Here is a 17,421-nt window from a genome sequence, read left to right as displayed (position 1 = left end):
AGTGTGCCCAGCACTGAGCCAGGGATCGTCGAAACTGTGACCCTTGGGATCACTGTGCTGATAAGGGTACAAGGAATCAAACACTCATTCACTGATTGAGGAAGTATGTACTGGATTCAACCTTTCTTAAGAGAAATTTGGAAGCATTGGTCAAAGTCATTAAAAATATGTATACATTAGACTTTTATGTCCAAAATGACTTAACACAACAGTGTATTTTGTATTTACATTTATTCTTCCCATTAAAAAATTAAGGTCTGATTTACATACAGTACTATTCACCCTTTTTTAATGAACAGTTCTGAGAGTTCCAGGTATCCAATGCCATAATCAAGAGAGAAGGGTGCCATCATCCCAAAAGCTTTCTTGGATCAGTAACTTTATGTCTTTGACCAAATTTGAGAAGCTCAGACATTTCGTTGAATAATTTTTTAGTCCCACACTTTTTCTCCTTTGCTTCTGGGACTCTGATGATGCAAAAGTTAGCTCTTGTGGTAATGTTGTACAGATAGCCGAGGTTTTGTTCAATTATTTTCAGTCTGTTTTCTCTCTGTTCAGTCTGAGTAAATTTATTGATCTGTCTTTTAGTTCACTAATTATATCCTCTCATTTCTACTACCCTATAGTGTCCATCTAGTGAGCTTTTAATTTTGGTTATTATAGTTTTTAGTTCCCAAATATCCTTTTGTTATTCTGCTACTGATTTCTAGTTTAATTCCAAAAAACTCTACTGAGTTTGGTCTTTTCTTGTTTGTTTTCTTTATGACTTACTTTGGACACAGATTAGTTTTAAAATTTTAATTTTGGAAAATCTCTCAGCCTTTTTTCTCTATGATTTATGTCTCTATTATATTGGCTGCTTATGCCCATCCTTACTAGAATTGAATCCTTAGTTATTTCTTTTAGTTATTTAATATTTTCTCATTTAACACTTAATTCTTTGATCTATTTAAAATTTATTTTAGATTATAGTATGAAAAGAGGGTAGCATTTAATTTTTTCCAAATAGTTAAACATATGCTGTTTCCATTGTTAAATAAACTCATTGATGTGAATGGCTATCTTTGTGATATAGTAAGTGTATCTATACATTTGGACAGTTTATGGCAAACTCATCAACTCTATTTACCTCTGGGGCTTCCTTATGTGGTGAAATCTGTAGTAATTCACTGATCCTCAAAAAAAAAAGGGGGGTGGGAAGGGAATAAAAGATGAGAACACAAGAAAAATTACCAAATGCTATAAAAGATAACAAATTGAACAAATTTCTTATAGAGAAACAAATTGAATAATCTATTACAGAGAAAGCAGAACCAGTGGGAGAACAATGATTTAAAGAAGCATAGTAGATATTCTCAGAGCATAGTAGATATTCTCAGGACAATATTAGAGGCATAAAACAGAAGCAAGCAATAATGAAGAAGAAAAAATTAGAAACATTGATTAAGAAAATGATCATTGTTGAAAGAAAACTCTGAATGTAATGACTAGCAGAAGAATGAGTACATAAGGGAAAGAGTCAAGGAGAGCTCCCTAAAGGCAGTAGGAAGGAATAAGGTGATAGAAAGTGTAAAAAAAACATTAAGAGGTATGGAGGATAGAAATAGAAATGTCAATATCTCCTCAAAGAAGTCCCTAAAGGAGAAAAAGGAGTAAATGGAGTAGAAGAACTACTTGAAAAAATAATACCAAGGATTTTTCCGAATTAAACAAATATGTAAGACATCAGATTGAATGTGTTCAGAGAGTTCCAAATAGAATGGATTATCAAGCTTTTGGCTTCCCGCTCCCTCCCTCTTTCCTCGTTTTGTCGCTGGGCTTCCCAAACACCCTTTGACTCTTCTCCCCCTTTTCCGCCCACCTGCGTGCCTGCAGGAACCCGGGACCTCCTCGTGGGGGTCCGCCGCTGCAGCACCGCGGGCTGTTGGGGCAGCCAGGGGCCACCGCTGGCCTCTATGGTCATACCACCCTCAACGCGCCCGAGGCATGACCCAGGCAGGGTCGGCCTGGTTAGTACGTGGATAGGATTCCGCCTGGGAAGACCAGGTGATGTAGGCTTTTGGCTCCCTGCTCCTTCCCTCTTTCTGCCTTTTGTTGCCAGGCTTCCCAACCACTCCCTGACTCTTATCCCACTTTTTTGCCCCCCCCCAAAAAAAAGAAAAAGAAAAAGAAAAAAAACCCGGATAATTACCCCACATTAAACACATTATAATAAAAATTTCAAAAAGAAAATTATAAAATGTTCCAGAGATAAAATTGGTCAGTGAAGATGAATAACTATCAGATTATTATCAGACATTTCCATAGCTACACTATGAAGATAGGAAAACAGTAAAAAATGTTCAAAATTTTAAAGAAAGATACACTTTTTTTAGATGTTAGCTTATGACACAGAATTTACCACCTGCTTGAAAATTGTGGTTAAGGGAATTATGACAATTTTGAGGCCAAGGATGTTAAGAAAAAATATTTAAAAGTTATAGCTAAATGCTAGCTCTTAGCATCTGATTAAAGAAGACCTATTTTTATTTAGTCCATTTTTATCCCACTACCAATGTTCTTTAAGTGAAGCTCAATATTTCCATACTACAAGTGAACTTTTCCCAACCCACTGCAGTTGTAAAAGTTCAATAAATCAAGAAAGGATTGGGGTCAGCCACATACGACTGAAAACCAAATAGCAGTGGCTTCAAGACATAATTGTTTAATTTTAGGTATCATTTTAATTATGAAAATTTCCAAGCATACACAAAAGTAGAGATAATCATATATCTAGCTCCACGTAGCATCACTCAGCTACATTTATTTTTGCCGTTCATTTTTTTTATATTGGCAATACCATTCCAAGGGTTGTGCTATGTGCTTCACATAGACTCAAAGAAAACACATAATCGCTAGTGTCTAGATTCTTGGTTCAGGCAACACAAGCTGGCAGTATTAATTAGATGTCTGAGATCCTACAACCCAGCTGATGCCACCTGTGTATAAGTGCTAAAGGAAGTCTCACATGATTCCACAAGAGAACCTGAAGGAGGGTATTCATCACAGCATTATTTACGATATAAAGAAGTGAAGGCAAAAAAGCACATGCACCCTGGGTTCGGAATGGTGCACTATGGGATATGTACACAATGTAATAAGCACTGAAAAAAAGTGGGCTGTGCATATGTGCCCAGCAAGGAGTAAGACAAGCATATGAAAAAGGTCTATCACGATTTCTTCTAAGTAAGTTTAAACATAGTCACAGAAAAAAAAATACTGCATGTTTTATAAGAATACATTCAAATTTAAAGTTTCATGCCAAACGCATTAGAGTGGTTGCCTCGGAGAGGAAGGCAAGTGGAAATAAGGAGTGAGGATTAAAAAAAATAAAGAAACAAAGCAAAAGTGATGCCTCTCACAGATAGGTGATGATCACGTGGCAGGAGCTGAGATATACATGAAGAGACTTTTGTTTGATGCCCCACCCCCAAAAGAGCAAACGAAAATGGTGCTCTATTTATAGTGGTCTTTTTCAGGGCTGGCATTCAGTTGCTATGCACTGGTACCTCAAATTGGTTGTTCATGGTGGACCCCCATTCTGAGTGGTCAATCCCAGTCTCACTAGATGTTAGTTGGAAAATGACTGTACCTATTCTTGCTTCATAAATGTGTGCTCCTCTTCTGTTCCCTAAAACATTTATCTTTCACCCACTGTCAATTATCGTTAGTTCAACTTGATTTTCTCTTTTAGGCTATGAATCTCACATGTTAAGCAAACAGAATTTGGGCCCCAGATTATCAGATTCCATTTATGGATGAATGTTCTGGGTCCTGTTTTAGGCTACTGAGTTTCCTGCTCATGTCATTTTAACTCATCTAATTTTTTGTTTTACTTCTAGATCTTCTTCAGCTTTCAGTCTGCTGATTACAACCTTTCTTAGTTTCAATTTTATCATTTATTTTAAGTCATTTCTCTCTCATTTAGGATATCTGAGGTGGGAGGGGAGGAAGGTGAGGGGATACACCTGCTTTCTTGCTCAGCTGCCCCTGACACATTCCAGTTCAGAGGCTGAATTTAATTAAGCACAAGAGGAAATTCACAGGACTCTCGGGCAGACCACAGGTAACAAACAGGGAAAATGTGAGGGATCCTGGAGACCTGCCGGGGCGGGGCTGAGAGAACCACAGACTGCTGGAGAGGAGACCAGGCGCTGCTGAAGATGCTGAGCTGAGCACTGACCCGGATGCAGAAACCCCCACCCAATGGCAGAAGGCAGGGCAGCGGAAGTAGATCTAAGAGGGTTCAGGGCAGGGGTGAGCGGTCACCACCGGCGAGATGGGGAGCTGAAAGTTCTCCCCAACAGGCTTAGTGCTGGCCTTTCCTCACGGGGAGGTGGGGCCTCATGCTTAGGGCAGCTCCCGATAGCTGGGCAGGGGAAGAACTGGGATTCATCCTGGATCCACGCTGTGGCTCATGCACCCAAGGGTCCTGGGACAAGACTGTGCTGGGACAATCAGAAACCTCCGTCACTGCTGTCCTGAGACGGAGCAAGAGGGGGAAAGTCATGAATGGAAGTGATGTTTTTCTGATCCTTTGTCTCACCCTGTCCCTGTTACCTGTTACTCCTTTTCCCGCCCCTGCCCCCACTTCTCCCAGTCACCTGCTTCCTTCCCATTACCTTCCTGTCTCCTAAACCTTCTACCCAGGCACTCTCAGCTTTGTCCTCCTGGTCTTTTTCCTCTTAGGACAAAGACAGGCAGAGCCCTGGATGGGACTCCCAGAAAGCCTCTGTCTCTTTCTAAGGTCTGCGTCGGCAGGAAGGCAGAGATTGCAAGGAAACAGATATTTAAATTGTTCCCAGCTGTCATTTTTCCTGGCTCTGTGATCTGGCTGCTTCTTCCTAGCCATCTTTCTAGGAACAGAATCTGGCCCCAGCTCCATTGCCCCCCAGACCAAATCCAGGCCCCTCTCACCTGTGGCACCTGGGGGTCAGGAACACAAACAGTACTCAGGGCATCAGGCCCTTGGCCGTGAGGAGTCCACACAGCACAGAGACCAGCAAACTGGGGCCACCTGAGCCAAGGCAGGTGGGGGAACTTGATTTCCTGCAGGGAGGAAGGAGAAAGGAGGACGAACTTGGGCCAGGATGTCACCACCTCCTGCGGTGTCCCTAAACCAGGCAGGCCCTTTGTGGCTGGAACTGTTTGTAGAAGGACTCACCCTGAACTGACTAGGACACAGGGGCCTGGGGCAGGAGCCACAGAGATCTCTGGGACTGAGAGGGGATCCGGTCAGAAGGAACCTCAAAGTCTTAAATGGAGGAAAAAGCTGGCCAGGGGAGGAACAAGGGATTGGAGTTCAGGTAAGGGGAGGGATAGAGCCAGGGGAGCAGGAATTCTCCTTAACCAGGTCAGGTAGGACCAGACCATCAGGAGCCTCTTAGGAATCAGAGCCAACTGCATCTTCAAGACAAGCCAAGATATCACACCTGAGGGAATGAGGCCTAGAGACTGCACAGGACCTGACCAGACCCTTAGGAGCAGTGACAGCACAGACCTAGACCTCCTGTCTGTTGGTCCCAGGGGTCCTCCCTGGTCCCCTCTGTGTAGTCCCCACTCCTGGCCTGCCTAGCTCTGATTCTAGGAATACCCTGTCCCAGCAAATCTGCTTTTCTCTTGTAGCCTCAGTAACTTTCTGCCTCAGTGTTACTTAATATATAATAAAGTCAGTGAGCTCTTTTTATTTTCACTTTTTCATGGTTGACTTAGCTACTCATGTATATTCTTTTTTTCGTATAATTTTAGAGTAAAATTTTCAAGTTCTTTACAAAAGTAAACAAGTTGTGTTTGGGATTACATTTAAAGACATTTTAATTTGGGAGAAATTGACATCTTTACAATGTTATTGCCTCTTCCAAAGTCATGGATTATTTCTATTTATTCAGATCACGTGTCATTTTTTAGCATTTTGTAGTTTTCTCCAGATAGGTCGTGGTTAAATTAATTCTTTCTAGAAACTTTATAGACTTTGTGACTGTAATGAAAACTATCTTATTTTTCTAAATGATTATTCCTCATAGCAATCTATTTGTAATGTATGTCAGTTGATTTTGTCTCTGGCAGCCTTGCTGAACTCTCTTGTGACATCTAATAGTTTGTTGTTTCTCATTCTTTTTCTGGGTAGATGATCCCATCATCTGCAAGTCATGACAGTTTTTCCTCTTCTTGTCTAATCTTCTTTCTTGTAACCTGTTTTCCTTTCCTTCAAGCATTGATCAGAACCTCTAATATTTTAGAAGACATTTATGGTAGCTGTGAAAATCCTTAATTTGAGTTTATACCTCCAATAAGTAATCTTTATTGTAATCATTGGTGTACAATCTTTACCAAGTTTTCTGTTTTTATTTCTATTTTATTGAGAGCTTTTTCATATAACATAAATGTGCTGAATATTCCCAAATGCTTTTTGTGCAGCAGTTGACTTTTTTCCTGTAGTTTATGAATTTGGTTGACTTATATTAATAGATTTTGTAAAGTTGAACAATCCTTTTTGTTTTGTGATAAAACTCTCCTCTGTTATAATCAGTCTTCTTTTCAATGCACTCTTGAATTCAGTTAGCTAATGGTAATTTGAGGATTGACCCCATGTGCATCAGATAAATGAACCTGTAATGTAATTTTTTTGTATTGCCTTTAATTAGTTCTGAGATTTTGATGACACTAACCGCTTCAAATGACCTGGGCCGTTTTTGCTTCTTTTCTATTTTCTGCAACATCTAGTATGAAATATAAATCAAATGTTTCTTTAAAAATTGGGTTACCTGAAAACCATGTGAGTCTTGAATTTTCTGTGAGGATGGGTCTCATCAACCATTTCAGTTTTCCTATTTATTAATCTATTGAAATCTGTTTCTTCTTGTGTTAATCTTGGCAGTTCATATTGTTATGAAATTGTGTGCTTCTAGGATTTAAAACAACAAGATTTTATTCAGGATTTACTTATTTTAAAATCTCTGTAGAATGAGTGTGTGGTTATTTTCTTTTTCTTCGATTTGTTGTTTATTCATTATCTTCTTTTATCTTGGCAAGAACATGTTTATGTTAGTAAACTTTTAAAGAATGAATTATGAATTTCTTTGGTCTCCTTTCTCAATCGTTCAATTACATGATTCTTTGGGCTTGCTCTGAAGCTCACGTTCCATCTTCTTGAGATGCTTCCTTAGCTCATTAATTTGAAAGCTTTCATGTTTTCCAACAAATGTATTCAAAGGTACTGATTACTCCCTAATGTTGTATGCCTCATATTTTTTGATATATAGTGGTCATATTATAAAAATATATTTTATTGCATACTTAAACATTCATATATGAATGTATTAGTAAATAGTTTGAAAAGTGCTATTTTATCTTTACTTCTCTTATGCATTCCTAATGTCATTGCATTAGGTCTGGAGAATATATTCTGTGTCATACTGATTCTTTAGAATTTCTTCACACTTCTTATATGTCCTCATACAAGGTGTCCTTTTGTAAATACATTCCATGTATTTGAAAAAATGTATACTATCTGTTTTTATTATGTAGAGGGTTATAAACATATATACGTGTACTTGTACACTATTTATATTTGTGAATACTGTATTTTATAAAACATACATAATATATGGAATCTGGCTGCAGAGCAGAAGGGTAGTAGCTGGTGAGCAAGGGAAGCCTCATAGTATTTACAGCCTCCCCATTGCACTCATCACTGCCTGAGCTCCGCCTCCTGTTAGATTAGTGGTGGCTTTAGATTCTTGTAGTAGCGTGAACCCTATTATATATTATTAAACTATTTAAAACAAGATTTATATAGTTTAGAACATTTTTCAATCTGTAACTACATTTTTATATATTTGAAAATACATGTTTAAAATATAGTTTATATGTATCCTATATTATTATAAATATCTCATAAAATATGTAACATATTGATAAAAATATGATGGTATTATACTGGAATTTATTAGTTATTTGGCTTAAAACTTAAACCCCTCTATTTAGTTTTGTCTCACTGGTCTTTGATCCTCTGAGAGGTATGTGAGCCTTCAACTACAATGGCTAATAATTTACTTCTCCTTCCATTTCTGATATTGTTGCTTGATATATTTCATGGCCAAAATGTAAGCATGTACATGTTTATGATGGGTCTATTTTCATATTCAAGTGCGTCTTTCATCAGTCTATATTACATATCTTTGTCTTTTTTTTATAAACAAACGTTATAGACATAATATTTTACCTTAAATTCTATTTTATTCAATATTAAGAGTGCCAGAACAGTTTGTTTCCTAATAGTCAAATATATTTTTCTAATTTTTAACCTTTTAAAATCTTTTTGTATGTGTATCTCTTATAGATAGTATAATATTGCAGTTTTTAAAACTCAAAGTGTCCCTGTCCTTATTTTGTGAGTTTAATCCACCTAAATTTATTGGAATTTCATTTATGTTAGGATGTAATTCTACCTTTTTATTTCACTTTTTCCATTTATTGTGCTTTATTTTTAAAAAATTTGATTCCAGCTTTCCTTTGGCTAGAGTTTTAATTTGCTGGATGAAAGGGTATACATTCTCTTGACTTAACCTGAAGACTCTTACCTACATTGGTTTAGTACAATTGCTACACTGAGCTTATCAATATCTACATATTGCCTCTCATGAGACAAGTACCCAACCATCCTTTCATGGGCTTCTGGTCTCTCCTTCTCACCCCATGTTGATATTGTCTAGAACGGGGTCCCCAACCCCTGAGTCACAAACCAGTACCAGTTCCTGGCCTGTTAGAAATCTGGCTGCACAGCAGGAGGGTAGCGGCTGGTGAGCAAGGGAAGCCTCATAGTATTTACAGCCTCCCCATTGCACTCAACACTGCCTGAGCTCCGCCTCCTGTTAGATTAGTGGTGGCTTTAGATTCTCGTAGTAGCATGAACCCTATTATGAATGGGGCATGTGAGGGTTCTAGGTTGCACGTTCCTTAGGAAAATCAAATGCCTGATCATCTGCCACTGTTTCCCATCACCCCCAGATAGGACTGTCTAGTTGCAGGAAAACAAGCTCAGAGCTCCCACAGACTCAACATTATGGTGAGTTGTATAATTATTTCATTATATATTAAAATGTAATAATAATATAAATAAATAAAGTGCACAATAAATGTTATGCGCTTGAGTCATCCTGAAACCACCGCCCACCTCCAAGTCCATGGAAAAAATGTCTTCTGCGAAGCCAATCTCTGGTGCCATAAAGGTTAGGGACTGCTGGTCTAGAATGTTATTTTTCAATGACCATGAATGTATTTTCTCTTGTTCTTCATTTTGCTCTTAGCTGCCATTTCTATGAATTAAAAAAGATAAAAATAAACTTTCCCAAGATGCTGGGCACACTTACTCCCTCACTTCTAGCAGTGTCTCCATTGTTTATTTTTCATCCTAGCTGAGTCCTTCCTCCAGGACTGTTTTCAATGGGGATCTCTGCATGTGGCAAACCTTCTGAGGCCTTGAGAATCCAGAGGTTTTATGATTTCACATTGGAGTGACAATTTGGCTGAATACAAAACACTGGATACAAAGTTTTTCTTTAGTACTTTAGAAATATTACTCAATGGTCTTCTTTTCTCTAGTGTTCCTCTTAAGAAGTCTAATTCGTATTCCTTTGTAGGTGATCTGAAAGCCTTCAGACATTTCCCTCTGCTTTTTAAGTTCTTCCGTTTTACATAATGGGTGTAGAGGTATTTTTTTGTGTGTGTTGGCTGTTTTCCCCTATTTGGCAATGTACGAATCTTTTCAATTTGAGGTCTTTTCTTCTATAATTTTGAAAAACTTTCCTGGATTCCTTCTTCAAATATTTCTTTCTTTCATCCTTTATTTCCCACAGGGGTTCTTGATACCCATACATTAGTACATCTACTCTTTTCCTTCATGTCTCCTGACTTCTCTTTGTTTTTAAATGTCCAGTTCTTTCCAGGAACTTCTGTGAGAATTCCTCAACTTCTTACAGCTCACTGGCCAGCCATGGCCATCCTTCATCACATATATTGTGATCTATAATATTTTTCACAACTATGATTAGCATTTGGCTCTTTTTTTCCAATGGGTCATCCTCATGATCCACATAGGTCATGTTTCCCTTCACCCCTTTAGCCAGACTGATGATAGGTACTTCAGTTCCTGGGGAATGGGCAGTTCCCATAGTTCTGCTTCACAGGTTTCTATTGTTGGGTGTGTTGCCATTCTTTTAAGGTAGTGCTTCTGCTAAGAAACCTAGGTATTTTGGCTTGTGAATTCAGATTCCACTGGGCGTATTAGATACGGATCTGGTAATGGGGAAGAATGGAAGACTAAATCCTCTAGCCGTTGAGGGTTAAAAATGAGAGGAAAAAGCCCTAAAGCAACAGTCCCCAACCTTTTTGGCACCTGGGAACTGTTTTGTGGAAGACAAATTTTCCACAGACCTGAGAGTTGGGATGGTTTCAGGATGATTAAAGCACATTATATTTATTGTGCACTTTATTTCTATTATTATTATGTAGTAATATATAATGAAATAATTATACAACTCAACGTAATGTAGAATCTGTGGGAGCCCTGAACTTGATTTCCTACAACTGGGTGGTCCCATCTGGGAGTGACGGGAGATAGTGACAGATCATTAGCCATTCAATTATCATAAGGAGCATGCAACCTAGAACCCTCGCATGCACAGTTCACAACAGGGTTAATGCTACTATGAGAATCTAATGCTGCCACTGATTTGACAGGAGGCGGAGCTCAGGCGTAATGCAAGCTATGGAAAGAGGCTGTAATTCAGATGAACTCTAGTGGTTCACCACTCACTCCCTAATATGTGGCCCAATTTCTCACAGGCTTGGGGACCACTGCCCTAGAGCACAAGACCCCAGGGACCCCCATTAGCTGCCATGCTTGTTCTCTGGTTAGGGTTTTACCTTCAAACTCCCTGAGAGATAGTCTGTTTGTAATCCACCCGTGCTGGAGTTTGCAGGAGGAGAGGGCTAGGAAGCAAATGCTCTGGCAGTTAGTTGTCTATTTTCATCAGTCGCTCATGGCTTTTGCTGTGCTCCATGGTCCTCTAGAGCACCTGTGACCTAGTCTATTGCAGCCTATTCCTACAGTGAAGGGGAGGCCGTGATGGCCTCAAAACCCATGACTACAGGGATAGAAGCAGAATTTAAGAGTATTCCTCTCATCTTTCTCTGGCTGACTTCTCCAGCCACCATCTGCCCCAGGCTGCAGTCACTCTATTCACACTCACCCTTCAACACACCAACACGGCCTCCAGTTTCCACCTTTTCTGGGTTCCATTTTGTCTCATTGCAGAAATCCATGTTGAACTGTCTTTTCCATGGTTCCTCCACAATTAACAACCTGCATCCTCTTCCCCTTTCCACTCTACCAAACTTGGAGTCATGGCCTGGGGGCTCCACAGCTGTAACCTATGCCCCAACCCACCCAACCCACCAGAGAAGGATCCTTGAGTGCCCTAGACCTGATTTGAAGGTTCAGGAGCTAATCAGTCCTCCCTTCCCAAAACCTCCCTCCCATTGTTAAAACCTCTGACCTACCTGGTCTCAGAGCCCTTGATGGAGGGATGGCCAGAGGTCCCCTCTGGAGAAGTGATCAGAACTAAGGAGGACACAAAGAAGACAGTGGCTGCCCAGGGGACCAGAATAAAGAATGGGATTGGGTCCCAAAAGTGTGAGAGGAAGGGGAGAGGGACCAGAGGCAGCTCCTAAGGGTCCCTCAGGCTAAGGGTAACTGAGGCCTGAAATCTCCATACCCAGCTAAAGTTAAGTCTGGCACTGTCCTCTCCATGCTGGTGGAAGGCCAGTAGCAGGAGGGCTGGGACACATGTGTGCAAGGTGTCCCATATGGACTCCCCTCTAGGGACACCCGCCCATCATCATGAGAACATAGCGATCTTCTGATCACATCAGATAGTGCATGTTTCTCTCCCTGGCAGTCAGTGGGCCCTGAAGGTAGCTTCCCACCGGCCCAGGCCCCAGGAGATCAGTCCTCAGAGGCAGTCCTCCCTGGTTTCCCCTTCCCTGAATCTGAGGCTCCCAAGCTGCCTGGTGACCCTTCTAATCTCCCCCCACTGAGGCCTCCAACCTACCCGTGCTTGTTGCGAGCCAGGGGAAGGTCCACATAGGAGATGTTGTTGGGGCTAAAGAAAAAAGCAGACAATGACTCTCCAGGGGTCCAGAAGAGAGTGGGGTCTACCCCATACATGAGAGGAGGTAGGTGCCCAGAGCCAGACCCTCAGGATGTCTTAGGCTGGGAGTGTCCTGTGCCTCAGATCTGCATAACAGAGCTGTGGGGGGGGGGGGGGTGTGTGTGTGTGAAAAGAAGAGTTGTGGGTGTGCCTGTGTAACACAAAGAGAGATGCAGAATGACAGAGAGACTGTGTCTCTGTCCAGGGATCTCTGAGGGTATCTTCCCAACAGTTGAGGCCAGGATGTGCCGGGTGAAGGAGAGGTGAGAGTCCATGTCTAGGGACAGAATCTTTGCTCCCCTCGGGTCAGAGCAGAAGACCTGGCAGGATGGGGGATGATAGAGGCATGGGAGTGGGTGCATGACATTTCCTTCAGGTCCCTGGGGGGTGGCACAGAGGTATTTCCTCAAGAAAAGCGCTCACCTTGAGACACCACCAGATTGATATCTCTAAGAACAGTGATGACATTTTTGGAAGTGTTGTAAATTCCAAACCAGTAGAATCCAGAGTCGTTCTGTGTCAGCTGAATCATGGTGATGTTAAAGAAGCCAGTGTCGGGCTCATCCCAGATTGTGTAACAAGACTTCTGAACTGCTGTCCGGGGCTTGGAGCTGCTGACAAGTATGGTACACCAATCTGGAGATGTCTACTGACACCAGGTCTTGGACTGATAGGGTCCTGTCTTGGGTGAGTACTGGCATTGCAGGAGGAGGGTCTGTCCTGGGTGTTTGTGAAGTTCTTCAGGCACGGCGCCCTTTACCCAGGAACCTGCAGAAAGATACCGAGGTCAGAGCTCTGAAGGGACCCAACTTCCCCCATCACAGGCTCGGGAAGGGGAGAGGGAACTACGATGCCCACACATGGAAGAGGGCCCCTAAATTCTGTCCTGTGGTCACAGAGCCACGCTGCTTCCCTGCCCCACTCATTCTTCATCCCACTCGTTATACCCCCTGCCCTCTTTCCTTCCATGTCACCTGAGGCCAGGAGCAGCAGCAGCACAGGTGGAAGCAGCAGGTGTGGACCCTCCCAGGCCATTCGAGCCCAAATCTGTTTCTGACAGTGGAGGAGAGGATAAAAAAGGGAGTCCTCTCAGGAGAGGGAGTCAGATGCTCTGCCTGATTCTGCCCCAGGTTCCCAGTGTCTCTCATCTGGGAAAATTGAGGAAGGTCAATGCCTTGACTGAAATGGTTGGCCTGGGAGGGCGGGCTCTGCAGACCAGGGGAGGAGGGGCAGCCAGGCCTGGATAGCAGCCATCTGCTACAGGGTCTGTCTCTGGGCCTGGTCACCCCAGCCCTCCTGTGTTGCTCTACTGCCTTTCACTGAACTTCTCCCCGCGTCTGCTGCTTTATGCCTTCCAGCCCATCATACTGCTCCTCTGTTGCTAGGGGCAGCTCTCAGGATGGCCAAGAATAAAGTTGGTGAATAAAGCTGGGTCATCCCTCCTTCCTTCTCTCTATGCACTTCCTATAGGTGGTCAAGGCACTTGGAGGCATAACCAGACCCCTGAGTCCTTCTGGTCTCAGCCACGGTGGATTGATGATGAGTTTTGATACTGGGACATTTTGTAGAGGGCAAATTTTAATCCCAGGAATTATAAGATGTACCCTGGAAATGGTGGGGCCAGGAGAGTAGGGAGGAAAGAGAGTGCTGGTCAGGGATATTTGGAGGGGAAGGCAGGCAGGAGTGGATCAGTTATGGGAGCTTGGGATCATCTCAATCATTGCTTGTTGGATGAATACATGAGTGGATGAGAGAACAACGTATGTGTAAAATGTACAGTAGAAGAAAATGGCCAAAGTGAGAACTATCTAGCAACAAAATCAAGTGGTACTGGATTACCACCCAATGTGTATATTAAAACTCTAGGAGTCCATGCTGATGTAAGTAAATGACTGAATAAAGAACTGCAGGAGAATAGACAAATATCCCATGTAAAAGGATTCTGCTGTGTTCAGAATGTTGGTGTTCCTCCACCTCATATATTCAAACTTAATTTCCGTGTGATAGCATTAAGAGGTGGGATCTTGTGGGAAAATCTGGTCGTGAGGGTGTCACCCTCAAGAATGAGATTAATGCCCTTATACCAGAGACTGCAGGAAGCAGATTTGCCCTGTCTGCCATGTGAGAACAGTGTTCACACCTTCAGTCAACTGAGGTTACTGCAAGAAAGCACCACCTTGGAAGCAGAGAGCAGCCCTCAGCAGATAACAAATCCACTGACACCTTGATCTTTGACTTCCCAGCCCCCAGAACTTTGAGAAAGAGATTTCTATTATGTATAAAGTCCCCAGTCTAAGGCATCTTCTCATAGCAGCCTGAAGGAACTGAGAGAGATTGCAAACAACTCTTATAGGTTCTGCTCTCTAGGGGGAGCGTAAATTCCCACTGCTAAAGCGTGGGCTGTGCAGGTGACTTTCCTCCAGAGGACAGCATGGGGAAGGAGGAGAAGAGTAACTGTACAGTGGAGAAACCTCACGCTTACTGTGGCAGCCAGGCAACCAAGATGCAGACCCACAGGGATAACTCTGGTTGTTAGAATGTGTCACTGACTTGATGTGATGACAGGGTAATTAGCTGTGCAGACTCCTTCCCCAAAGCCACTAGCCCCAGGAGAAAAACATCAAACAAATTCCACATGAGGGACATTCTACAAAATACCTGAGCAGCATTCCTCTAAACTGTCAAGGCCATCAAAACTAAGAAATAATTCCCAGAAACTGCCATGGATAAGAGGAGCCTAAGCAGACATGAAGACTAAAAGCAATGTGGTGTCCTAGGTGGGATCCTGGAGCACAGAAAGTACATGAGGTAAAAGCCAGGGAAATCTGAATGAAGTAAGGACTTCAATTAATAAAATCTACCACAGAAACAGAGTAGAATAGCATTAGCAGAGGCTGGGGATTGGACAGACTGGGTAGGTATTGTTGAAGAAACACAATTTAAGTTAGACAGAAAAAATAAGTTCAAGAGATCTATTGCACAATATGGTGAGTGCAGTTCATAACTATGAATTGTACACTTGAAAATGACAGAGAGTAGGTTTTAAATGTTCTCACCACAAAAAAATTAAGTGTATGTGGTATTGCTTGATTTAGTAATTTCACAGTTAATACACACATCAAACTATCCTACCATGCACTATAAATACATGAGTTCTACTCATCAATTTTGTATAATTATAGTAATGTATCAATATCAACTCATTAATTGTGAGATATGTAGCATACTAGTGGACTAGATTAATAGTAGAAGACATTGAACATAGCACATCAGGGATATGTGCAATACCTACACAATTCTTCAGTGAATCTGAAAGCATTCTAAGTGTAAAAGATTAATTTTAATATGTATAGAAACGATTTACCCAAAGCATATGAATAATCGCTTGATACATAACAAACAGCAAAGTTTTAAGAAATCTTAGTGTGGCTAGGTGTAAAGCACAGTGACTGCAATGACTGTAACTATTCAAGGGATTCTTTCATCCCAGGTCTGCTTGCCGCTCTGCACAGTGGCCATGGATATGTCCCTGTAGGTGTAGAATTCACAGGGCTGGTTTTTCCTTAGTGTTACATCAGCGAGCTCTCCCTTGGTGCGTTCAGTCTTCATGGTGTCTTGTTGAGATAACGGGATCACTTCAACACCCTAAAATGGGCAGGAATTCCGGTCTTCTGAAGACCCACTTGTCCCTGGTCCTGCTGTGGAATGGAGCCCCCAGGAGCCCCAGGAAGAAGGACAAGAGGCAGGAGGAGGTGAGAACCTGGAGTTTCTGAGGAAGATGACCAGAAGGCCTGGAGCCCAACCTGTCATTAGGCATGGGGAGGACAGTCAGGTAAGAGGGAAAAAAAGGAGCAGAGATCTCCAGCTACTTCCTGCACCTGGCCTTGTGCTCTCCTCACTGTCTGACCTAGCAGCTCAGCTACTTTGTCTAACTGGACTTCTCGGCTCAGGAAAAGGCCTCTGCCTGCATTAAGGTCTTATAGTCGATGTTTACCACCGTCTCTAGCTTCCTACATGTCTAGACGCCATGGCCCCAGCACTGCCTGCCATGCGGGTCCTGCCTCAGATTGTGCTGGTGCTTGGCCCCCTTCCCAGTAAACTAACTTCACATGAGTGCGGTCACATGGCAGCTCCTCTTGCTGAAGCTAATGTAGATGACTCCAGCCTGCACATCCCCATGCCCATGAGTACTTAGTGGCTGACTGCACACTATGGCTCCTGAACCTGTGCCATGTTGTACTGCTACCCTACAGTGCACACTCTTCCTTTCCAGCCACACTGTCCATTCCCTGTGGGCCAGGACAGCTTCTCTCACTTCCAGAGCCCTGCCTTGCTCATCCCTGTGGTGTTGTCCCTGCGTTTTTGTTGGTCTGATATGGAAGGGGCCACAGAGCACATCTCCAGCCTCCTTCCCTTTTCACTGTGGAGTTTGAGCTGGAGAGTGCGGCAGGGACATGCCCAAGATTTCACAGAGAATGTCACAGCTGTGCTGGGCATTTGAACCTGGTCCTCGAACACATACCCAATGCATACCCACTGCGGAGCTGCTCCATCCACCCTGACTTCAGGCAGTATGCTGCAGGGGCCTTTGAAAACAGTATGCTGAGAATAGATAGGGCTCAAGGACAGTATCTCCAATTGAACTTTTAATGAACTCCCGTAGGCGCCAAGAAGGCGGGCAGATAAGGAAGAGCATAGAAACAAGGAACTGAGTAGAAGGTTACATCTGGGAAAGGAAATTTTGTTTTGCATTGCATTCTTTCTGCTGACGTGGGGTTTATGGGGTATAAATAAAGTGAGGCGGAGGCTCTGAGCGCGGCCGCCATGTTCTCCTTGTGTCTTTCTCTTTTGTGTGTTGTTTCATTCTCCACCAGCCCCGGCACGGACCCCAACAAGTGGCGCAGCGAGCAGGGTCAGCACGGGTGAGTAGGGGAGAACAAGAAGGGGAATCCCCTAGGGGCGAGTAAGGCCCGGATATTGTTAAGGGGAACCTTCTTAAGCTTTCATTATGGTAATTCTTTCTCTCTGGCCTCAGAATATTTACGCCTGTTTCAAGGACTGTTGCTGTCTATAGAAGTAGAAGTGAAAGAAAAAGACTTTGAAGTGATTGTTTGCCCATGTTGAACAACATTGTTACTGGTTTCAGTATCAGACTAAAGTGCAGCTGAAT

General features: G+C 42.5%; 1 protein-coding gene across 1 annotated transcript; it reads right to left on the bottom strand.

Annotated features, from left to right (window-relative positions):
- Positions 1 to 4,991: 4,991 nt before the first annotated feature.
- TREML4 (triggering receptor expressed on myeloid cells-like 4) lies at positions 4,992 to 16,301 on the bottom strand. The gene is given in 7 exon segments (XM_011986896.1): positions 4,992 to 5,088; positions 11,602 to 11,662; positions 12,153 to 12,203; positions 12,675 to 13,005; positions 13,226 to 13,399; positions 15,825 to 15,896; positions 16,266 to 16,301. Coding segments are annotated over 7 exon segments (822 nt in total).
- Between the last annotated feature and the right edge of the window lie 1,120 nt (positions 16,302 to 17,421).

This window comes from Mandrillus leucophaeus, unplaced genomic scaffold, assembly GCF_000951045.1.
Source record: "Mandrillus leucophaeus isolate KB7577 unplaced genomic scaffold, Mleu.le_1.0 Scaffold3, whole genome shotgun sequence".
Taxonomy (NCBI): domain Eukaryota; kingdom Metazoa; phylum Chordata; class Mammalia; order Primates; family Cercopithecidae; genus Mandrillus; species Mandrillus leucophaeus.
Note: the sequence above shows the minus strand (reverse complement) of the source record. Positions and strands in the feature narration are given on the sequence as shown.